This window comes from Phyllostomus hastatus, unplaced genomic scaffold, assembly GCF_019186645.2.
Source record: "Phyllostomus hastatus isolate PE091 unplaced genomic scaffold, TTU_PhHast_1.1 phas_contig_80, whole genome shotgun sequence".
NCBI lineage: Eukaryota > Metazoa > Chordata > Mammalia > Chiroptera > Phyllostomidae > Phyllostomus > Phyllostomus hastatus.
The window spans coordinates 14,778,244-14,803,936 of record NW_025333960.1 but is presented as its reverse complement, the minus strand read 5'-3'; the positions used below and the strand labels follow the sequence as shown (position 1 = coordinate 14,803,936).

The following is a 25,693-nucleotide window of genomic DNA, read 5'->3' as shown; positions in this document are numbered from 1 at the left end:
TGAAAACAAAACTTCAGATGTAAATAAAGTAGCACAACTTTACAGTAGCTGTTAAGGAAGAGTGGTGATGCAAATGTACAGCATTACTGAAGGCATGGACTAAGGGCAAGAGAGAACTCCAGCTGGAATGTCAATTACATTCACACATCTTTCTCTTGAAACACCCATGACACACATGTAAATACCCATGGCACACTGAATGAAATCATCACATGGGAAATTCACAGCACCTTGCTGAGCATCCCATCTTCAAAAGCTATCTGTCAGAGCTAGCAGCTTGACACAGCAGGTGATGTAGTAATCATGAAGGTGATCTTTCCATAAGTGCTGTATGGTGCTGTATTGTTTTGCAATTGAATCACAACCTGGAGACTCAACCAAAATCCCATTGTTGTCAGGGCCTTCTACAATTCTTGAGGATCCACTATTCCACGCTATTGCTGTCAAACCTGATGAAATGTTATCTCCAGCAATTCAGTACAGAGCAAAGTTCTTTAAATTCACTGAAACCTATTGTGCCTGACAGATCTCTATCCAACATTGAAACCATACCTAAGCCAAGTCTCCAGGTTAAAAGATTTACAGCCTCCAGCAATGCCTGACTGAGTCAGGAATCTCTGCAATTCATCAGCATCTATTTGTCCATCCTGTCCAGCTACTGGAGCAAAGCAACCATACAGTGGATCCTGAGTTTGTCTGGAAAATGTAGGCCCTCAGGGAGCCCCTCCAAACCTGCCTGGGTTGTACCGCCGCTGGTGCCAGGGTGCCCTGGATAAGCCATGGTGCAGGCTTAGTTTTTATTCCCCTCTCCATGTCAGTCTTTTGCCCATAAAACTATCTCATTTTTAGTTTTTTTTTAAATTTAGCTAAGGAAATAGAAATATAGCCACCATTTTTTCTTGTATTTGTTGTTTTTATTATTTCAATTTCTATTGAGTAGTAACATTCTACTGTTCAATAACTATTCCCAGCTAATGTATAGCCATGATCTAAAAGCAAGTACCATGAGGGTCTGAACCACTTCTCACCATAAATGTAGAACAGTCATGTGTTCTAGAGAGGGTGGCTGGGTAAAGCATTGAGAGATTTACATTTTTTATGGTTCTTATCTATACCACTCTTTAATTTTTACCTATTTCTGACTATTTCAGAAATCAATTTAACCAGACTGGATTATGACCTATTTTTAAGCAGAAGTGGAAGAGTTTACTCCATAATTTTTTAGAAATTATATTATGCAGGACACTTCTCCATGGTATCAGGAGATGTCTTATGCAGGGGTGTCGATTTCGTTTTCACTGGGGGCCACATCAGCCTCGTGGTTGCCTGCAAAGGGCCAAATGTAATTTTAGGGCTGTATAAATGTAACTACTCCTTAACTAGGGGCAAGGAGCTCAGCACTGACCCCAGGTAGAAACAATGTGCCGGGAGGATAAAATAAGGTGATGGGCCTTGTGTTTGCCACCTGTGCCTTATAGGGTCTAAGTCTACAGATTGACGATTGTCCAGGGCTTATAAAGATTAGTACTATTATTTACAAAGCAGCCTAGGAACCCACATCTCACTCCAATTTGGGGATGGTCCCTGTGGTTTACTAAACATTTAATGAAAGTTACCTTCCTCATTTGAAGTGCTTCTGATTTCTCATGTCATCTATAAAAGCTGCTGTGGGAAAGGTCAAGCCTGTTGCAAAAGATCCCTTGGCATTCCAGAATTCAGAGATCCCTGAGGGAAAACTAAGTCACACCCCATTGTGTGCAGAGCTACGAGAGCACAGAGCCAACATTTCACCTCCAAGCCCAGGGAGGTAACTGCTTGTCCCTCCTCTAAGTTTGGCTGACTCATTCTGTTCCTACTCTACTAAAGGGCATGCCTTCCTTCTCACAGCATGATCCACCTGCCCATGGAAGATCATTGTCATTTGTGGGGTATCTTGTATCATTCAAACTTGAATTTAACCTGCAGAATAACCAGACAAATAATATTTTCAATGTGAGTAAAGCACAGGAAGCAGAAAATAAATCACATCTTTCAGGGTCTAGGTTAGAATGTCTGTAAAAGGGAGGGCTTGAATTAGATGAAGTTTTGGTCTCCTCCTGCTTTAAAAGTCCACAGTTCTATGCATCTACAAATTGCTGATTATATGAAGCTGGTATTACTGGAAGTGAGATTCCCAGTTCTTTCTCTGCCAACGAGCTGCTCAATTACAGCAGTGAGGTGGTGGAGGGAGATTGGTGCATGGTGAGAGCTCTCTCCTGGGACTCAGGGTCTATCATTGGAATTCAGGCTGTAACTCAACTGCCTTTTAAAGAACTAATGGGCTTTTCCACTTTCATTAGATTTTTCCTCTGACATTCTCCTACTGTATAGGAAGTAATGTGAACTGTCATTTTCTTCTTACTTAAATTCTGGAAGACAAATCCCAGAATATTGTACAGTAAGTCTTCATATAACAAGGTCAACAGGTCTTGGAAACTACAACTTCAAGTGAAATATCATGCAACAAAATAAAATTTTACCACAGGTTAATTGATATAAATAAAAGTTAAGTTCTTAAAGCATATTTTTGGTCACAAAAACATCATCAAACTTCCAAATAAAAAGCCAAACACTTCTAATATTAAACATTGAAATAAACATACATTTTAAAAAGATTAATAAAAACAAGTAAGATAATGATTTTCCAACTTGCTTATTCCCAATCAGGGTCATGGGCAGCCCCTGACTATCCTGGGAGCTCAGGGTACAAGGCAGGAGCCCACCTTGGACAGGACACCCTTCCATCACAGGGCCACTCACATACACACTCACTCAGACTGGGGCAGCACAGACATGCCAGTTCACCTCACATGAACATCTTTGGCATGCAGGATAAAACTGGAGTACTTGGAGAAAACCTGCTCAGACATGGGGAAAATGTGCAAACTCCACACAGAATGTGGTTCTGGCTGAGAACTAATTAATTTTTCCTCATCAATGTTATAACAAAACAACATTGAATGAAATGATGTTATTTGAGGACCTGCTGTATTGATTTTTAACCAAGTACATAATATATATTGAGTGTGAAGATTTTATATATATATATACACACACACACATATATGCACATATATATACACACACAGAGATATACACACACATACACACATATAGTTTTCCTTATGTATAATAATAATAATAATACTTTTATTTAGAGAAGAGGCTATAAAACTCTCTGGAATACAAAACCTTGATATAATAGCAGCTTTTCAAGCAAACTTATTTCCCATAACAGCCTATTGGTTCAGTAGTTTTACATAATTCAGATTTAGCTACCTGAATCTGCATATGGCTTTCAATCTCCATACAACTATGGTTATTTCATGTGCTCTTCTCACTAAGTACCATAAAAAGCAGTAACAACAGGACAAAGTACTTCATTGGAATATTTGGGAATGGAGTAGAAACAAATAGTTTTATCATTATCATACTGCTAGATACAGTCTCAGAAGATCCACTGGGTACCAAGTATCTACACAGATCTTTTTGCAGCCTCAAAACTCTATGGGAACTTAGCAGAACTTAAGAGGTCTGTGAAAAATTGATGGAGTTTTGAATTTGGCAAAAATTAATAGATCTAAATATATGACCATTGCTCGCCACATCCTTTCTTACTGCACATCACCAGCTCTTGTCTGGACCGGCTATCCTGCCTTTTTCGTGCCCCACAGTCTGTTCTCCAAACAACAGCCACAAATATCCCGAAATAACTTAAATCAGATCATGCCGCTCTCCTGCTCAAAACTCTGCCACAGCTCCTCCTGTTAACTGAGAATAAAATCTTTACAGCAGTGCACAGGGGTCAACATGATTGGCCCTGCTCTGTCCATTACCCTTCTGACATCTCTTCCTTCTAGTCTTCCCTCACTGGCCTTGATGCTGTTCCTTCCTGTCAGGCCTTGCAGTGGCTGTTCCTGATACCTGGTGTCCCTTTCCCCCAGATAATCTCATGGGGAACTCCCTTTGCAATTTCATGTCTTTGCTCAGATATCACCTTCTCAATGAGGCCCGACCTCCCCATTGAAAATTGCAGCCTGCACCCCACCCCACATTCCTGATAGCTCTTACCCTACTCCAATTTTATTGCTTTCATGACATGTATTACCTTCTAGCATACTATACAATTTAACATCTTTTTAGAATTACATTATTGTTTATGGCTTACGTCTATATGCTAGAATATATGCCGCATAAGCTCATGAATCTTTGTCAGTTTTGATCAGTAATTTATTCTGAGCACCTAGAGCAGTACATAGCACACATGAGGCAACTGGTAAATATTTACTGAAGGAATAAACAACAACACCTAAACCTCATTGAGTGTTCCCCACTTGATGCCATTACTCTGAATACTATGATTATATCTTTAAAACCTCCCAACCTGAGGAACATTCATTTTTCTCATTTGTTGGATGAAGAAACTGAGAGGTTAATTAGCTTATTCAAAGTCATAAACCCAATTGCAAGTACAGTTGTCCCCTCTTATCCAAGGAGACATATTCTACAATGTCCAGTGGAAAGCCTATGTATACTATGTTTTTTTCTAAAATATACACACCTTTTCACTTAAAGGAAGCACTTTATGGCTTCTCCTTGGCATAGTGACTTGCCAGCATCGCCACTCTTGCTTTGCAGTTATTATTAAGTAAAATAAGGGTTACTTGAATACAAACATTGCAATACCAAGAGAGTCAATCTGATAACCAGATGTCTACTAAGTGACTAACAGGCACTTATTGTGTACAGTGTGGACACACACACACACACAAAGGAACGATTCACACTCTGGGTGGGACTGTGCAGGCCAGTGTGAGGTTTCATCGCCATACTCAAGTGGCATGCAATTTAAAACTTATGAATTGTTTATTTCTGGAATTTTCTATTTAATATTTTGGGACCAAGGTTGACTGTGGGTAACAAATTGTGGAATGTGAAACTGTGAATATGGGAGGACCACTGTATACATGGGTCTATTTGGCCCCAAAGACTATTCATTCCCCATTATAACCTCTGGAAATGGATATGTAGAAAATGGACACTGAACCACACCAATGGCTGAGATCAAGACACAAAAATGTCCACAAGGCAGTAGATTTCTTTGGTAACATCTTTTGCAACTACTTTGGAGTGGGAGATGAAGCAAGTTTTCAGGCCCCATCAGACCTTCCTATAATCAGATCCACCAATAAAAGGTGAGGGTTTCTGTGTTTAGTGGTCTCTATTTTTAGCACTGGCATCTTGTATCTGAATTTAGAATTAGTTTGAGCATTACCATGTTCTTTGCAAACTCTAGTAATTCCAAAAAAGGTTACTGTTAGGATAGTAACAGAGAGGAGTCGATTAACCTGACATGAGTGTAGATAAGTAGCAAAATTGAAAGTTAGGCAGACTTCCCTGGGTAAGTCACTCAAGTCCCAGTTTTCTCATCCCCAAACTGGTGTCTTCCAGAGTCCCTTGTGAGTCTCTGTTTGATTCTAAGTGACAAGTTAAAGAGCCTGTAAGGTTCCAGGTTTGGCATTCATGAATGCCCTAGGATTTTTTGTCCTGGAGTTTGTTCCTGCCCATCTATTGTTTCTTGCTCTAAATCTTGGTTATTTTGGTGCTCAGTGGCTTCTCCAGAAGAGGGGCAAATAAAAGGAAGCACAATGGAAACCCATATGTTGATGCTTCAAGAAAAATCTGGTGGCAGTGTGGTCAAGGAGAGTTGCTGACTAGCTGACTGGGTTCCTATAAAAAAGAGGTGGGGAACTTCGTGAGAGGGGAGTTCAAATCACTGTTCCACTACTTCTTCGTGTAACAAAGATCATTTAACATTTTTGGTCTACAATTTTCTCTTTTCTGAAGTAAGAATAGTAATTTCTACTTCTCAGGGCCAATGTGATGCTGTGTTAATTGCATCATATGTGCTCAATTTTAATTTGTTTAGAATCAGATTATTAAATGTCTACCATTACTACAGAGGGTTGAGACAACTCTAAATCCTTCTATCATTCAAGAACTGTCCTACATTGTTCACTGATTTTTTAAAGTTATTCATTCCTACTTATCAAATATAACAAAATATTTATTTTATTATTTCCATTTTAATGTGTGATCCAGCTTACTCAAAAGAACAGAAGGAAGCTTGTTTTCTAAAATACCACATTTTCTGTAAACATCTGCCTTATTTCATCTTAAATCCTTATAATACTAGCACTAGGAAAGGGATTCTCAGGTCACACACTGGGCTGTCTGGTATATACATAGACTCTCTAGTGCAGTGGTTCTGACCGTTGTTGACTCGTGAAATTTCCCTGAGAATTTGATGAAAGCTACAGCTCTTCTCAGCAAAAAAAAATTCTCATCTGTGTATAATGTTTCACATAACTTCAGATCGTCCAAGACGGTTGAAACCTCTTTATGAACAGAGGTTAGGAACCCTTGCCTGATGTTTGCAAGTGGTCATGAGCACCATTTCTCTTTCAATTCCTGATAGTATTTGTGGATTGCTAGCATAATATAGTGATTTTGTGTTATTTTGTTTTCCTGAATTATTTTCTTTACTTTAGGTTTTTTCCTCATTGTGACTAATAATACAGGCATTTAGAATAAGCTTCCAGAATTTATTTTATAACCCTTGGCTCAAAATGCAATTGGTAACTGATCTGTGCTATAGCCACACTGACGCTGACTGAGCCATTGTTCTTAAGACTGAGGTCAGCCAGCTCCTGAGCACAACATAAATCTCCATAGTTCCCACGTTAACACTAGACACCTAACTACAAAGCAGAGGCTAAAATTAGATCACACCTAGTGCTTACATGTACTCCACAGAAGTGCAGTTCCCACACTAGGGGATTCATTTAATCAACAACACTGTTGACAATCCAGAGAGAGATATTTCACTTAGCAGGAAAAAGTTGCTCCACTTTGGAAAAGCTAAAATAGAACTTATAGGAATTAAGAGGGTTTTGAAATGTTCAAAGGTGCACCTGTTAACTCTAGGTCTAATAAAAGAAAGACTGGAATATTCTCAGAATCAGGTAAGCATTTTCTTCCCTTTCTTATATATAGGTCCACATGTTTTTACCAAGAAGTTTGAGTTGTGAAAACATAACAAACTGTTAATAAATACCTACCTACATAAATACATACATAGCAGGAAGGAACAAGATGTGAGGTTGACTATAGAAAAATAATTACAGTTCAATTTCCTATAAAAAGTTTATTATGTGAGGCTCTTTATAGCTAAAATGGCTAAGTCTTTCAAAGATTATATAGAGCAAATGTTTTCTAAATAAAACATAAAAATTTCCAAAAGTTCAATTACTAATGTTTGGTGGGTGTAATAGATCAGATTATAAGTAGATACAAATATTGCACATGTGGTTAAAAGAAGGATTTGTGTAAAATTAAAATAATTTTAATATAAAATTTAGCAATAGAGTTGAGGTAATAAAGAAGTCAAAAGTATAAATTCATAAATACTATACATTCTACAGCACTGGGAAAATGAAATAAGAACAGGAGTTACATTAACATGTTATGATAATAAAAATGCCCATCTCCTATAGACTCAGCACAGATAGTCCAGGAAAATGAATATTTAAAATACAACCCCCCTTTCTTATAAAACAGCTGCTTTCCTACATGAGGTTATGAAACATATCTGTGGAACATTGCTCAGGAGTTCAAAATGATGCCATCACATACACATGGTATTAATTCCTCCCGACTTTCCTTTGTGAGGCAGTTCACTTGAAGCAAGTGCTAAAAGAAATGAATTTCACTCAGTGACAGTATTTCCACATTTGCAGCCAATTCGAGGTTCTAATGAATGCCCAGTGGCAGAATATGACTCATGAAAGTGAGATTGCAAAATGATCCTGTTCCATTTTAAATGGAATCTCAGAATGTTGACATCATACATTTCAGGTAAACCCCATGGGACTCTGGCTCCATTACTGAACGTAGCAGAGGCCCCCAGGAGGTCGATGTCAGGGCCATGAAAGGACAGCCGTAGATCAGGCGCTATGCACTCCCACAGCAAATCAGGAATCCGCCTTCAGAAACCTTCCTCACTTCTGTTCATACAAACCACCATGTTATTTCCTCAGTAACTTTTTTAAATTCCCAGAAACAAACACCTTTTCCAGATGTCCTAATAGCTATTTTGTGGGTTCAAATTTTGTAAGACATAACATTTTACTATGTTTATAACAAAAAATGTGACCTATATCAGATGCTTTGGAGAGAATTCAAGGCAACAGGTGGTTATTTACCACATAGCCAGAAACTTTTATGTGTTGAAATTCAGCAATTCTTTCTGAGGATTATAGATAGATTTTTAATAAAATCACACTCTGAATCCCCATGAAACATTTCTTTCTGAGTATTGAAAAAATGAAAACTAGCTTGGACCTAGAAAGTAAGTATCTGCTCAGTAGGCAGGAACAACAGAGAGAGAAGACAACTGCAAAATCACAGGAAACATTTCCCCCTGGGACACTGCTGCTATAAAGTGTCATGGTAACCTCCTTCTTTGAGTGACTACAGAACCACTGAGGAACTTTCTTCTCTAATATAAAAGTCTATGAGTAAGGTTGCCATTTGAAATTTTATCAGTAAGAATGAGACATTGCACTATTGCCTGAAAGGTCTCAGGAGCTGTTGACACAGAAAAGCAGCTTGATCCCCAGCCCAGGAGCTGAGCTCCACACAAGGGTTTTCTTAGTAGGACAGCCCACACTTACCTCAGCTTACTGTTTCCAAAAAAAATAATAAATTAATTAAAATAGCACTCTGGGCTCACTTTGCAGACCAGACTTGCATCTAACTTCCACTCTTTCTAGAATCCTATAGTTATTCTCTTTCCTCTACCTTGTTTCCTCATTGCAATGGGCTAATACATCTAATTTTATGGGTCTCCAGGCTTGTTCCTGGTATTCTTAGGTTGATGGAGTGAGATAGGGTATGTTTCAATAAAATGCTCCAGCTCAAGAAAATATCTGCTGTTTGAATAACAGTTCTGAATTTTAATATTGTCTTTTAGATACTGAAAAAATAGACCATATCTTAGACTCCTGTGACTGTGAATTTTAAATTCTCTACTCTCTTCCCATCTAAGTAAAACATTCTGAAAGCCAGGAAATCTGTTGTGAATGTTGAAGTGGTGTTTTCTGGCTCTGCTGCTGCGAATGCACTCTGTGGCAAACCGTCTCTGCTTCCAAAAATCAAGCAAGACTCCTCAGCATGACTGTGAAGCTCTTTGTGAAACTTAAAACAGCCAGATGAAGGGAAATGGGTAGGTGGAAGTCGCAGGTCTCCCAAAAATACACTGGCTTGCTCCACACCTGTTTTAAAGGTAGGAATACCAGATTTAAAAAGAAAAGAAAACATGATGTGGGGGGAGTATTTGGAGAGTACCTTAAGGTTGTCTCTGCCCTAAGGCTGGAAGGCTGCTTTTGACATACCCATGCGAGTAGCCATAATCGTAGGCTGAGGCCACCTTCCGACTGACTGCAGACGCGAAGGAGGACTCGGTGGCCCGGGACGCCTGCTGCTGGTAGGAGGCCTCCGACGCCTGGCTGAAGGCCTGGGATTCCTGGCGGTGCGCTGCGGAGGAGCGGCTGCTGTAGGCCGTGGAGCCGTGGGTGTAGATGGCAGAACTTTTCTTCTCCTGCTCATGGTACTGGCTCATGGTGGTGCGAAGGTCCTTGTTGTAGTAGCCACGGTCATATTGCTGGTGCAATTTCTGATAAAACGGCAGAGACATCATGTGCCCTCAGGGAACCAAGCTATAAGAAAACAATAATGTTTGAATAAATTAAGAAACAAATCCCACAGAACAAGTCATCTAAACCAATGTGTAAAATTAATACTCTTATCTTTTCAAAAGAGTAAAGGAAAAATGATGTGTAATTGAGCTTAACTGGTTACTCCACCAACTTCGTGCTTCACTCCCAGACGTGCCCCTTCCTGCCTGCCCTTGCGCAGCTTTCTTTTCCATTTCTTCTTCCTTCCTTCCCTTTTGCTCCCTTCCTTCATATCTTTATGTGTGTGTGTGTGTATTCTTTACAAAGTTTCCTTGCCAGAGCTATCGTGCTTTTCCTCAGATCTTTCATAAAATGTATTTCTAAGTTTCCATCATTTTATTCTGATGGAGGCTTCATCTGGGACAACAGGTAATGATGGAGAGTCTGTATACAGCCAATGTGATTTTCATTCAATAAATAATGACCGAGACCTGCTATGAGCATAGTACTGTTCCAGCATAAGAAATACAGAGATGAACAAACACAATCTGAGTTCTGATGACTTTATATAGAAACTTATATTCTATCTCAGGAGATAGACAATAGAGAAAATAAATAAATGATAAGGTGTATTAGAATGTGCTAAATGCTATGGAGAAAAATAAAGCAGTAAAGGGGGATGGGAAGCAATTTTAAACAGCTTCATTGTTAAGTGACATTTGAGCATGAGAATATCTGGGAGAAGAGTGTTCCAGATATTAAACTATTGCAAGTGCACTGGGGTGTGGGCATGCTGGTTATACTCCAGGGGTAGTTCGTAAGCCCAGGAGGCCGCATGAAGGCATGAAGTTGCAGGGAGAGGTATAGGACACGATGCCATGGGGTGGGGTCGTAGGCAAAGGGCACGCAGTGCATGATCCTACAGGCAACTCTAAGGACTTTGTCTTTTTTTCTGAGAAGGTGGAAAAGCCATCAGAAGGTTCTGAGCTGAGAATCACTCTCACCGATTCTGAAGAATATACTGTTGAGGGACAAGAATAAAAGCCAGGAGACCAATGAGAGGCTGTTAAGAGCTAACTTGTATTACCCAAAATTCATAGGTTGAAGTCCTACTGCTAGTATTTCACAATGTGACTGTATTTGCAGATAGGGTCTTACAGAAGAAAGGTTAAAAGTTAACCTTACAGGTTAAAATGAAGTCATTAGGATGGGTTCTAATCCAATATGACTTTCCCTGTAAAGAGGAAATTAGGACCGAGATACGTACTTCCTGTGACGATGCAGAGGAAAACAACCATCTTCAAGCCCAGGGGAGGCCTCAGAAAAAAGCCAACTCTGCCACACCTTGATCTCAGATTTCTAGCTTCCAGGATTGTGAGAAGGTAAATTTCTGTTGTTGAAGCCACCCAGACTATGGTACTTTGTTATGGGAGCACTGACAAATTAATGTAAAGACCATTACAACAGTCTAGGCTAGAGATGGTAGCGATAGCAGTGGCAGTGTGAGAAGTGATTAGACTGCGCAGGTTTTGAAGGCAGAACCAACACCATTTGCTGAAATTACTGGATTAGGATATGATAGAAAGGAAGGAGTAAGAAATGATTCCAAGGTTTTTGCTTAATTGCAAGATTCCAGTTGCTATTAACTGAGTTGGGCAAGAGTATAAGAAAACAGCGGTTTGGGATGGAAGGAGAGATTGATTTAAGACATTTTACATTTGAGATACCTGCTAGACATCCTAGTGAAGATGTTAAGTGGGAAGATGGGTATGTGATTTTGGTGGAGAGGGTAAAGGTACAAGATGAAGACCTACAATTGGAACTCACCAGTTTATGGGGGTTTTGGCACCCCCACCCCTGCCAAAAAAAAAAAAAGATTAGAGTGAAAGTAAATGTAAAAGGAAGTCCTAAGACTGAACTCTGGAGTATGCTTATGTTATAAAATGAGCTCTATCAAATCTCACAAACACTTTAAAAAGGTATAATGTCAAAACAGAAAAATTTGCTCTATTAAGAATATGAAGGTTTCTGCCCTGGCTAGTGTAGCTTGGTGGATTGAGCACCGGCCTGTGAACCAAAGGGTCACTGGTTCAATTCCCAGTCAGGGCACATGCCTGAGTTGTGGGCCAGGTCCTCAGTGGAGGGGCATGAGAGAGGCAACCACACACTGATGTTTCTCTCCCTCTCTCTCACCCTCCCTTCCCCTCTAAAAATAAATAAATAAAATCTTTAAATAAAAAGAATATGAATGTTTCTAACTTTCTACATAAAGAAGAAAGTCAGCAATCAGTGTATCATTTGCATTGTGAACTTGAGCTAACAGTTCTACTGTAAGTCAAAGATTCATTTGCTTAGAATAGGAGAGACTTCACATTGCATCAGCTCTCTTGAATAATGTATCCACTGACAAAAGCCTATCAGCCACAATGACAACTCTGAATGAAATAATGGTTTTATGGAGCCCCTACCTCACTGTTTAATGCTTTGGTGCATGTTCTGAAATGTTATTTTTAAATTTTACAAGTGAAATTGTTGTGAAGTAGTCATTTTTCTAAGTGTTTTTAAAGTTCTAAATGAGGAATGAATCCTTCTAAATTTGCCATATTTTCATCAAGTTTAAAGCTACCTTTTTATTTAAACTATTTTAAAAGTCAGCATGTATTCCCTAGAGAAGAAAGTCCAGCAAACTTCACTCCAGAAATATTTATCTTAGGGTTCATGGAAGATATCAGTCTACATCACAATTCTCAAGAGGAAAAAAATAGCCACTAGCAAGCAACTTTGCTTCAACCCTTAAATAGATTGCTGTTTTATGTTCTAAAATACACAGAATTATCATGTGTAATGAATAATTATTAGATAAATTTAGATAAAACAAAAGGACTAGAATATATTATCATAAAAGTACATTATGTTTGGCAGTTGTAAAGATATTAGGTAAGTTTCTGTAATGATACATACTACATGAAACATGGCAAATGTTATTTGAATGCGATTCAAATAAATAAAGAATAACCTTCCAATGTATTATGTTATAAGCTAAATTCACAGCTCAAATGACTTAAAATGTTATTATTTTCACAAAATAAAATCTTTAAATATCTTGTCTCATTTCTATTTTCCACTCTCCTGCATTACTATTTTCTCCCAATATATTTAATTTTAACAATACTTGATATTCTAAGTATATCGGTAACGAATTACAAGTACATAGGTTTGGCTTTAAGTGAACAGAACTGACTCTCACAGCTCTGACCTCTAGAACGAAGGTACAACTGCTGCCTCTTGAAGTGAGTGAGGATTATCCCCAACGTATGACAGCTAGAGTATGTGGGGTGGCGGGGAGATGGTTTTGTTGTCTTCTTTTCCTCTAATACCTGCATTTTCTGCTGGAAAATAATTTGGGAATTTAGGAAGAAATACTAATCCTGACATGATGCTTTTGCACAGGCATTAGAGACCAAAAGCTGATAAAATTATTCACAGAAAGTGTGAGCTTCAGGATTACTATGTGGGAATCTATGTTGCTCTGAAATACCGCCTAACCATTTTCAGGTTAGAAATATCATAGTACACTCCTACATCTACCCACATGGCATTGTCAGAGCAAAATCACCAAATTAGACACTAGTGACTTCAGAGTTAATTTACCTCCTTTTGGTCTAATTTGTAATCGGGGACTATTGTAAGCATACGGAAGGTTGAAAGCACATGAATTCCTGTCACCTCATCCATTCCAGACTTCAACCAAACCACTGACTTATTACTTGGAAAGAGCACCTAATTCACACTTCCAGTTCCATCTGAGACAGTTATTATTTCCTTATAGTTCCAGGAATGGTAGCTTAATTTAAAAAGAATACAGTGAGCTGGGAGAACAGCTGTGCCAGCAAAAACTGGCACTCTGTTGCTCTTGTCTTCCTTCCCAGAGGCTCCGCTTTCCTATTTCTCTGCTATTCTGGCATCTCTTTGAGAAAACTGCTGAGCCCAGAAGATAGAGAGAAACCACACACACCACAGTGCTGTTAAGCACATAAAATATTAAGTGCATTCTTCTGCCTCAATGTCACACTTACCAGTTTCCAAAAGAGTGATGATGGTGGAGATGTTCTGAGGTGGCTGTGGAGCTGGGTGAAAGATAAAACACCCACGTAGGTTAAATCCAAGAAAAAGTTAAGAGGCAGGGCTAAAGACAGGACCCTGGGGCCAGTTCAAAAATAATGCATGTGGTCAGGCAGTAGAATGTCAGAGCCACACAGCCAGCCTTTTATGGCAAAGAAGGAAGATAAATATAGCAGCAAATGAGGAAGGTAGTCCTAAACTGAGAGGAAAAGAGAGGCACTGGCTGATAGCTGCCTCAGTAATGTAATCATATTAATGCCAATCAATAGGCCTGGCCTGCTTAAACCAAACGTAGGATTTATATTTGGCTAGAGGAGCTATTTTCAATATCGCTTTATCACTGGGTATTTAAAAGTGCAACAGAAAGAGTAGTTTGTGTTGAGAGCTAAAAATAAGGGTAGTAATCTGATTCCCAACATAGACTTCATGGAATTTTAATGCCAAGACATGTTTCTGGGTGTGCTGTTCATAACACATGCAGAGTACATTTAAAAGACACAAGGTGGAAAGAGCTTGTAATTAACTAGAGGCAAAACAAGCAAGAAGTGGATTACACATGGAAGCAATTGTGGCTTGATACAGTCATGCTTTTTTTCCATTTCAAGAAAATTTACAAAGTCACAGCTTCATGTTTGAATATCTGATTCCCTATTCATTAAGTAAAGCCTGTGCAAAGCAAAATGTTTTGCTTTTCCTGAATGCAAAGTAGAGTCATTCTACCTAACAAGAGATTTTCTTCCTTTGTGTTTTTTTTAGACTGTATAACTAAGGAAGAGGTAGTAAAACCTGGTAGGTAGGACCCCTGCTTTGGATTCATACCAGATGTAGATTCCAGGCCATTGATGGCACTTAATAGCCAAATAACCTCAAGCATTTTATTTCTCATCCCTAACCTTCATTTGCCTTCTTTACAAAATTGGGATAACAACATCCAAATTATGGGACTGCTGTGGAGATTAAATGCGATAATACAGAGAAAGATTTAACACAGTGATTACCACAGAATAAAGACACAGTAAACATCAAATATTAACTGATAGTAACAATTTAAAACCTCATTGTTCAGATTATATGTATTGAGCAGCTTATGTTCTAATAGTACTATTATATCGACTAAATACAGATCACTTGTATCTATCAAAATATTGAACAGACCCAATATGGTAGTCTACTTTACAAGTACTTCCTTGATGGTAACAACAGTTGACATGTTGCCAGAACCTGTGGTAAGCACTTTACATACATGATCTCATTATTTCTCACAATACCCTAAAAGGTAGATATCATCAACTTCATTTTCAGCTGAGGAAACAGAGGCTCCAAGTGGCCAAATCATTTGCCAAAAAAGCACATAGCCAGCAAATGACATAAATGCAATACTTGTACATTCAGAGATATTTGAATTCCAAAGCTTGTGAACTTTTTGTCATGCATTGTTGTGTACTCCTGCAGTAATACTTCATTTACAATAAACTAGATACTTTGAAACAGTTTTTCAGGTGTAATATAGGCCTCCACTTATAACTGATGGTCAGCTTGTGAGCTACCCAAAGTATATGAAAGAATCTATTCTACTTAATTCTGATCAAATTCAACCTGACATTTTGTTATGTAAATATACCTCTTGTGAGTGTGTATATGGACATTTTAGCTTTCTGGAATCCATAGGAAAATTTTCCAATCTTTTTGTTCCCCAAGTACTCATTTGTTCTCTAGACATCCGAAACAGAATAACAGTGGTGCTACGGAATGTTGCCCACCAGCGATTGGAATGGTTCCCAGTGAGCTCTTTTTCTAGAGAACATGACAAATTGCTACAAATCTTCTCAAAGCAAAAAAGAGGAAAAATAAACAAAAATAAGAAATATAAATCATCATAATACTGGCTAATATTTAATGACCAGTTGCTATATGCTAGGCATTAATGCTGTTTTACAGTATCTATTTGGTCATCTTGCACACAAAAACTTTTTATGGGCTATGAAATTGAGATTTAGAGAGATTAATATCTTAAAGTCACACAGCTATTGTAGAATGTGACAGAAGATTCAAGCCTATGTCTGTTCTACACAGAGCCTACTCTTTTATATAACATATTACACTGGTTTTCAACCATGTAGTTGTGTGTGTGTATGTGTGTATAGATGCATAGATATATATTGTAGATAGATAAATAGATAGATAGATAAGGAGCTATGTGCCAATAACATCCATTAGAAGGAAGAAGTATCACCAAAGAAGGGTTTAAGTTGTATTTCCTATGAAACATACTACTATTTATTAGATAAAGACGTACTGGGTTACAAAATACCCCAGATATAAGACATAAGGCTACAAATATCAATACATTAATATATTTACTGAACTTCAATCCCTGTTAGGAATGAGGGAAGTCCACACACACTTATGGAAAAACTAAAATATAATTTATTTATTTACACTCAGGATCCCAGTGAAAACCAAAGAGTTTATTTCAAACAAATATACAAAACTGACAAAAGAAGTATGAGCAAGACCTAAGTGATCTTTCTGCTATAGCATCATCTGGATGCAGGCTTTTCTAACAAAATATTTATCCAAAATATAACTACCCATATAATAAACCATGTACTGTGGTGTACTACATGATAAAACTCAAATTTTAAAAATTTAGTGGAGATTATATAAATGAATTATTGTGATTTAATTATAATTCCTTATAGAGCTATAATCATTTTGTTGATTACTCTGACTTAATCATAATGCCCTATAAATGTGTAATTATTCTGGAAATTTAATGTAATGATAATCAACTCTTGATTTCAAAATTTCCAGAAAACTTTTATTTTTATTTTTAAAGTATATTTTATTGATTATGCTATTACACTTGTCCCAATTTTTGTCCCCGTTTGCTGCCCTTCCACCCAGTCCCACCACTCCCTCAGGCAATCCCCACACCACTGTCCGTGTCCATGGGTTATGCATATATGTTCTTTGGCTGCTTCACTCCTCATGCTATACTTTACAGCCCCATGGCTATTCTGTGACTACCAATTTGTACTTCTTAATCCCCTCATCTCTTCACCTATTAACCCATACCCACCTCCCATCTGGCAACCTTTTCTTAAATAAGTTCTTTTAACATTTCATATACTAATGATTTGGTGATGATGAATTCCTTTAGTTGTTTCTTGTCTGAGAAGCTTTTTATCTGTCCTTTAATTCTATATGAATACTTTGCTGGGTAGAGTAATCTTGGTTGTAGGTCCCTGTTTTTCATAACTTTGAATGTTTCTTGCCAATCTCTCCTAGCTTGGAATGTTTATTTTGAGAAATTGGCTAAAAGTCTTATGGGAACTCCCCTGTAGGTAGCTAACTGCTTTTCTCTTGCTGGTTTTAAGGCTCTCTCTTTAACCTTTGGCATTTTAATTATGATGTGTCTTGGTGCGGGCCTCTTTGCATCCATCTTGTTTGGATGCAAGATGTTTCTCTGTGCTCCCTGGACTTGCATGTCTATTTCCTTCACCAAATTAGGGAAGTTTTCTTTCATTATTTTTTCAAATAGATTTCCAATTTCTTGCTCCTTCTCTTCTCCCTCTGGAACCCCTATGATGCCAAAGTTGTTCCAGAGGTTCCTTATACTATTCTCATTTTTTTGAATTCTTTTTTCTTCTTGTTGTTCTGATTGGTTTTTTCCTTCCTTATGTCCCAAATCATTGATTTGATTATTGGCTTCATCCACTCTGCTGTCATTTCCTTGTAAATTGTCCAGAAGAGGAACAGTGGCCTCTGCCTGACTTCCTGTCTGGGAGAAAGCTATATCCCAGTTCTCGCCTTGATGTGAGACATTTCAGTTCCTTCTGCATGCCACTGGTGTTTTACAAGCTACTACCACAGTACTGGAGTTCAGAGGGAGTGAGTCTGAGTGAGTCCATGTATGGGTGCTCTAAGAGGAACTGCTTGGGTGTCCAGCAGTTTCTTCCACCGACTCTATCCCTGATGGTTTTGCAGCCAGAAATTATGGGAACTTATCTTCCTGGCATTGGAACCCTGCTCTGGGGGGTGGGGCTGGTGTGGGGCTGGGACTCCATGCTCCTAGGATATCCCTTCCAAGTTTTTATCCACTACACATGGATGTGGGACCAGCCCATTCTGTGTCTCTGCTCCTCCTACCAATCTGGATTGATGTGGTTTCTTTAATTCCATAGTTGTCAGACTTCTATTCAACTTGATTTATGATGGTTTTAAGTGATGGTTGTTCTATAGTGTAATTGTAATTTTGATGTGGTTGTGCAAGGAAATGAGGTGTGTTTACTTATGCCACCATGTTGACCAAAAGTCTCTGAAATAGATGGTTTTAAGGTGCATTCTAGTTCTAATAACTGTGCTACCAATCCAAAATATGGCTATTTTTTTTCATCTCTGGCTCATAAATTAAGAACATCCTATGTGGAGCAATTTGCAACAGAATAAAATAAACCTTCCTTGTTCCAAAGATTCTGCTTCTACCTGCTAGCTCACATCCAACATGCTTTCTCTTGACAGTGTCATTTTATGACTTTAATCCCCATTATACAAAAAATAATCCAGAAAGATGTTTCAGCACATTAATGGTTCTTTAAGTCTTTCTGTGACTGTCCAGTCTCGGATATGTTATGAGTAGAGCAGTGAGGAGGGAGGCAGTGGAGAGAAGTAATTATTGGAAAGGTCTAGAGGAGGGGTCTAGGATGCTTACCAAAAGTCAATTTCATCTAGCTATGAAATGAACTACATCTACACTAGATGAATTAGATCTAGATCTAAAATTAGATTTTTGCCTGTCAGGCATCAGGACCTATAAGGCTATAAGGGGCCCGCATGTGCTCTTACCCAGGCAAGGGACTGAGGAGAACTGCCGGGGCTGACAGCCTGGTCCTAGGAAAAGACTACTCTGTGATGTGCAGCACTGGCAGAGATGCTGGTGGGATAAGACCCCAAACCCTGCTCACATCCCTGCTGTCTATGCTGTTGCTCCAAACTAGGTTCCAAGCCACCAGAAAGCACAAGCATAATTCCACAGTAGCCTTGGTTTACTGTGGAATGCTGTACCTGTGGCTGCAGAAATAGAGTTAATTTGTATTCTTTGTCAGTATCTCTCTCTCTCCTCTTCTCAACTCCCTGCCCATCATGAGAAACTTCACCTGGTTCATTCAAACCTTCTTCCTATTTATTTATTTATTTATTTATTTATTTATTTATGTATAGTGTCAAGAACAGTGAAGGTATACAATGGAATATTATTTGGCCTTAAAAATAAATGAAATCCTGACACATGGTACAACATGGATGATCCTTGAGGACATCACGGTAAGTGAAATGAGTCACAAAAGGACAAATATTATATGATTCCACTTATATGAGTTACCTAGGGTAATTAAATTTATAGAGACAGAAAGTAGATAGCAGTAACCAGAGACTTGGGGCAGAGGGAATGGGGAGTTAGGATTCAATGGGTAGAGTTTCAATATGGGGTGATGAAAAACTTCTGGATAATGGTAATGGTTGCACAACAATGAAAGTACTTAATACCACTAAACTGTACATTTAAAAATGGTTGAAATGGCAAATTTTGTTATGTCAATCTTACCATACACATGTATCCACAGACACAAAACTAAGAAGGGTCAGAGATTTTACCCTACTTGCAAGCTAAAAAGTTAACCTGCTACAGTTTCATGCATGTTGACACAACATGAGACTTCTGGGTCAGAGTCAAAGGACATCAGTACTCACAGCAATAGCAGAAGCCAGAGCATCAGCATATTCTTTACTGGTTTGCTAACCCCCAGTTCCCACAGGGCAACAGGAAAAGGACCAGGTGACACCTGCACACACTGTGCTGCATTACAGGAGAGAAACTTTGAGCTTAGAAAAACTGCATATTTTATCATGAGCATTAAGCCTGCCTTCCCTTTGCTTTAAAGGCAGACAATCTCTTTATTACACTGGAGGGTTAACATGCCTGCCTTTTACCCTGTAGGGAGACACATTCTCTGTCTTCAAACATCCCTGAAAAGATAATCTGGAACAAAGGGAAGCCAGAGCCTAGTTTGCTAGATGTGTAAAAACATGGCAGACTCAAAGAATTACCTCCCAACAATGAACATGTGTCATTTTTGCAAAACCAATACTTTCTTTCTTTTTTTTAAAAGTGAGAACCAGACTAAAGAGCAACTTATCTGAATCCCTAGTTTTAATTTCTTTCCAACAGTTCTTTTGAAGTATAATTTGCATACCATAAAATTCATCCACTTTAAGAGTAAAGTTCACTTCTGGCCAAGATGGAAGCATAGGTAGACACACTGTGCCTCCTCATACAACCAAAAGAAGGACAACAACAATTTAGAAACAAAAAACAACCAGTAGTGATAGAAAATTGAACTGTATGGAAGTCTGACAACCAAAGAGTTAAAGTAGATACATTCATCCAGACTGGTAGGAGGGCCATAGTCAGGCGGTTGGGCTGAAAGGGGTCGCAGTGAAGCAGTAGCTGGAGGACCCCGGTCTCGCAAGGCAGCAGCAGGCAGACCCAGCGAGGCAGCGGATTGTGAAGGGTCATGGCACAAGGCTCCTGGCAGATGGGAGGACCCACATTCACAGGCAGATAAACCAGGCAGCACTGGGGAGCGAGACAGACCACACAACCTAGAGTTCGAGGAAATAGGGGAAATAAAGTGTCCAAACACCAACTGAAAACACCTATGGGGGTTGAGGTGCCGGGAGATACTCCCAGCCTCACAGGAGAGTTCATTGGAGAGACCCACAGGGTCCTAGAACATACACAAACCCACCCACCTGGGAATCAGCACCAGAAGGGCCAAATTTGCTTGGGGGAAGCGGGGGAAGTGACTGAAATATGGCAGAGGTGAAGCAAGCACCATTGTTCCCTCTCAGACCCTTGCCCCAAATACAATGTCACAACCCCACCCTGGTGAACACCTAAGGCTCTGCCCCTCATTACATAACAGGTGCGTCAAGACAATAAAAATGGCCCAAACAAAAGAAGAGGTTAAAGCTCCAGAAAAAATACAACTAAGCAACGAAAAGATAGCCAACCTCTCAGACACACAGTTACAAAACACTGGTAATCAGAATGATCACAGAATTGGTTGAATTTCATCACAAATTAGATGAAAAAATGAAGGCTATGCTAAGTGAAATAAAGGAAAATATACAGGGAACCAATAGTGATAGGAAGGAAATTGGGACTCATATCAATGGAGTGGACCAGAAGGAAGAAAGAAACATCCAATCAGAAAAGAATGAAGGAATAAGAATTCAAAAAAATGAGGAGAGGCTTAGGAACCTCCAGGACATCTATAAATGTTCCAACATCCAAATTATAGGGGTACCAGAAGGAGAAGAGGAAGTGCAACAAGAGGAAAAGTGATTTGAACAAATAATAAAGGAGAACTTCCCCAATCTGGCAAAGGAAATAGACTTTCAGGAGGTCTAGGAAGCTCAGAGAGCCCCAAAGAGGTTGGACCCAAGGAGCAACACACTGAGGCACATCATAATTACATTACCCAAGATTAAAATGAAGGAGAGAATACTAGAAGCAGCAAGAGATAAGGAGGCAGTTATCTACAAAGGAGTTCCCACCAGACTGTCAGCTGATTTCTCAAAAGAGACCTTACAGGCAAGAAGGGGCTGGAAAGAAGTATTCCACGTCATGAAAGGCAAGGACCTACATCCAAGATTGCTCTATCCAGCAATGCTTTCATTTAGAATGGAAGGGCAGATAAAGTGCTTCCCAGATAAGGTCCAGTTAAAGGAGTTCATCATCACCAAGCCCTTATTACATGAAATGTTAAAGGGACTTATCTAAGAAAAAGAAGATCAAAAACATATACAGTAAAATGACAGCAAACTCGCAATTATTAACAACCACACCTAAAACAAAAGAAACTAAGCAAACAACTAGAACACGAACGTAACCACAGAAATGGAGATCACATGGAGGGTTAACAACAGGGGAGTGGGAGGAGGAGAGGGGGGGAAAAGTACAGAGAATAAGTAGCACAGATTGTAAGTAGAAAATAGACAGTGGGAGGGCAAGAATAGTACGGGAAATGTAGAAGCTAAAGAACTTATAAGTATGACACATGAACATGAACTAAAGGAGGGAATGTGGGTGGGATGGGGTGTTCAGGGTGGAGGAGAGTGAAGGGGGGAAATTGGACATCTTAGAATACTTAATTCCAGCCCCTTCTTGCCTGCAAATTTTCTTTTGAGAAATCAGCTAATAGTCTTCTGGGAACTCCTCTGTAGGCAACTGCCTCCTTTTCTCTTGTTGCTTTTAAGAGTCTCTCCTTTTTATTCTTGAATAATGTAAATTATGATGTGTCTCATGGTGTGCTTCCTTGAGTCCAACTTCTTTGGGAATCTCTGAGCTTCCTGGACTTCCTGGAAGTCTATTTCCTTTGCCAGATTGGTGAAGTTCTCCTTCATTATGTTTTCCATTTCTTGCTCTTCCTCTTCTCCTTCTGGCACCCCTATGATTCGGATGTTGGAACTTCTGAAGTTGTTCCAGAGGTTCCTAAGCCTTTTCTCATTTTTTTTTTTGAGTTCTTGTTTCTTCATTCTGTTCTGGTCAAATGTTTATTTCTTCCTTCTGGTCCAAATCGTTGATTGGAGTCCCAGTTTCCTTCCCTTCACTGTTGGTTCCCTGTATAGTTTCCTTTATTTCACTTTTTATAGCCTTTACTTTTTCCTCAATTTTGCAACCATACCCAACCATTTCTGTGAACATCCTGATTACCAGTGTTTTGAACTCTGCATCTGATTTGTTGACTATCTCTTCATCACTTTGTTGTATTTTTTTCTGGAGCTTTTATCTGTTCTTTCTTTTGGGCTACATTTTCTTGTCTTGGGGCACCTGTTACATAGTAAGGAATGGAACCTTAGGTTTTCACCAGGGTGGGGCAACCCACTTTTGCTGCTTTGTGGTGCTGTATGTGGGGGAGGGGTCCAAGAGGGAACAATGCTGCTTGCTTGGCTCTTGGCTGGCTTTCATTTACCTGCCCCGCTACCCACAGGCAAATCGCGAGCCCTTCTGGTGCTGATTCCTGGGTGGGTGGTTGTATGTACATCCTAGAACCCTGTGGGTCTCTTCAATTAACTCTCCTGTGAGGCTGGGAGTTTCTCCTGCTGCCTCAACCCCCATAGGTTTTTTCAGTCAGAGATTTTGATGCGTTATTTCCCCTGGGTTTTCAGTTTGTCTCTCTCCCCAGTTGTTCCTTCTGGTTTAGCTGTACACAAATATGGGACCATGCACTCCATCAGCCACCCCCTTGCCACGAGTCCTCTCCAACCCAGCTGCCCCTCTCTGCCCCTTCTACTGGTCTGGAAGATGTTTCATGTTTAACTCCTTGGTTATTGGACTTCCATACAGTTTGATTTCCTGGCAAGTGTGGTTATTTTTTTTATTTTAAATTTGTTGTTGTCCTTTTGATTGTGTGAGGAGGCAAAGTGTGTCTACCTATGCCTCTATCTTGGCTGAAAGTCAGATCACTTTCAATAACAATGAATGAATGCATTGCTATCCCACCTTAATTTGTTACCTAATCTCTAAATTTTGTGCACACAGAGCTTTCTAGTTAATCATCAAGACTAGAAGATAGTACTAGGAATAAGAAGCCTCTAGCCCTGTCTGGTGTGGCTCAGTGGATTGTGTTCTTGGCTGCAAAACCAAAGGGTCACTGGTTTAATTCCCGGTTAGGGCACGTGCCTGGGTTGCATGGCCAGGTCCCCAGTTGGGGGACCTTAAGAGACAACCACACATTGATGTTTCTCTCCTTCCCTTTCCCTTTCTCTAAAAATAAATAAAATCTTTAAAAATTTTTTTGAAAAAAGTAAGCATCTTCATTTTCAGCCCAGCTCTTGTACCACATTTATGTATGTGTTCCCTTCAGAAGCCTTTTAACCTCTCTGGCTGTGGGGTTTTTTTGTTGTTGTTGTTTTGGGGTTTTGTTTTTGTTTTTGCTTTTGTTTTTGTTTTGTAGCTCTCCTAATAGAGTACAACTGGAAGAGTTGTTCTCCCTTGTGGCTACACATTAGAATCACCTGAGGTGCTTTGAAACTGTACTCAGGCTCTGACCATATTATAGGTCAATTAACTCACAGTCTCTGAACATGTAATGTAAGTGGTTTTTTTAAATAATTATATATTCTTCCAGTTTATTAAATAATGAAACAAGGTTTATGCCACATATTCCAACAATGTTTAAGGAACTCAAAATATGAAGGCTTATAAAAACTTTATAGTCTTTACATAATATATACTATTTCTAGCAAAAAAATAAATATGGAGAATAGGAAGCAATTTTTATGTCACAGATCAGCAATATTTAGCATCAACAATTACACAAATCCACAAGGAAACAAAAAAATCCTTTTTTCTTTTCATTTTGGTTATAAAAGCTAAAAATCCTTACACCACATTTAAGCAGTATCCAAGGGGGTGGGTGGGGAAGTTACAGCCACATCCCTGAAAACAAGGGGACCAAGTCTCTCAAGTCCTTAGGGTCTTTCTTGGTAAGAAGCTTCAACAATTGCATTAAATCTTTCAGAAAGCAGGAAAAAGCACAACAGGTTAAGATCCTGCTCTATAAAGTGTTTAATAAATCTACACTGAAGAAACACTATATTTTTTGTCTTCAAAACATGCTTAAGTTTTACAATGTAGTTTAAATTTCTTTTCATTCTGGTATGAACATATATATAATTTTAATAAATCAAAATAATAACAATGGATGCTGTATGATATTTACTCAGAAATTTTTGCACACTTAATAAATAAAATGTTTTCTATATTTAAAAAAAGAATGGTTCATAAAAAGTAATCTTTAACTCAAGGAACTCAAAAATAAAAGCCTTTCTATAGAAAGCCCTTACTGCATCAATGAGATGTTTTGATAAGAATAAAGAATGTTTTTAAAAGCTCCTAAATAATTCTATGTGCAGGTAAATAGGAAGAATAATCTTTTAGGTCTCTTTCAGTCCTAAAATGATAAAATACCTCTGAATTAAAAAGAGAGCTATAAATATTTTGTGCAGCCCTGACTGGTGTGGCTCAGTGGATGGATTGTCAGCCTGTGAACCAAAAGGTTGCTGGTTCGATTCCTGGTCAGAGCACATACCTGGGTTGTGGGCCAGGTCCCCAGTTGGGGAAATATGAGAGGGAATTGTACATTGATGTTTCTCTCCCTCACTTTCTCTCTCCCTCCCCCTCTCTCTTAAAATAAATAAAATCTCTTTAAAAAAATAAATATTTTTATAAATAGAAGTTTGTCTTTTCAGTTACCTCTTTGGGAAGAATTCCCCCAGAAAGGGCTATGAATTGAAGACTATGTTTTGTGAGATTGCTATTTGGAATAGTCAAGCTAATCTATAAGCCACTACCAAATGGAATCTATCTTCATTGCTCCACTACTATTGGAATATATAATTTAATTTATTTTAGTAACTTTAATGAATGTGAGATATACCTCATAGCTATTGTTATTTTTTTTAATTTTTAAAATTATACTTGGCATACAATATTAGATTCAGATATATAAGATAGTGATCCAACATTTATATACCTTATGGTGTGATCACATTGTCTATTTTTAAATATATTTTTAAGAAATATTTGTGAGGCTGGACATTTCCTTCAATGTTAGCTAACTACTTGGTCTTCCTTTTGTGTGAGAGTTCTTTTGACTTTTGCCCAGAGATTATTTTTCCTGAGATAATTATTAATCTGTTAATATAATAATAAAATAACTAATATA

At 38.6% G+C, this 25,693-nt stretch overlaps 1 protein-coding gene and 1 pseudogene across 2 annotated transcripts in view; both read right to left on the bottom strand.

Moving 5' to 3' along the window:
* Positions 1-13,999, bottom strand: part of MYOM1 (myomesin 1) — a 142,182-nt gene extending 128,183 nt beyond the window's left edge. For both annotated transcript variants that reach the window (XM_045849931.1, XM_045849932.1), the window contains exons 1-2: positions 13,853-13,999; positions 9,495-9,818 (exon numbers count right to left, since the gene is read on the bottom strand). In XM_045849931.1, coding sequence (XP_045705887.1) covers positions 9,495-9,799 — 305 coding nt within the window. In that variant the 5' untranslated portion in view covers positions 9,800-9,818; positions 13,853-13,999. The remainder of the gene's footprint in view (positions 1-9,494; positions 9,819-13,852) is intronic.
* Positions 100-781, bottom strand: LOC123826299 (annotated as a pseudogene).
* Positions 14,000-25,693: the final 11,694 nt, after the last annotated feature.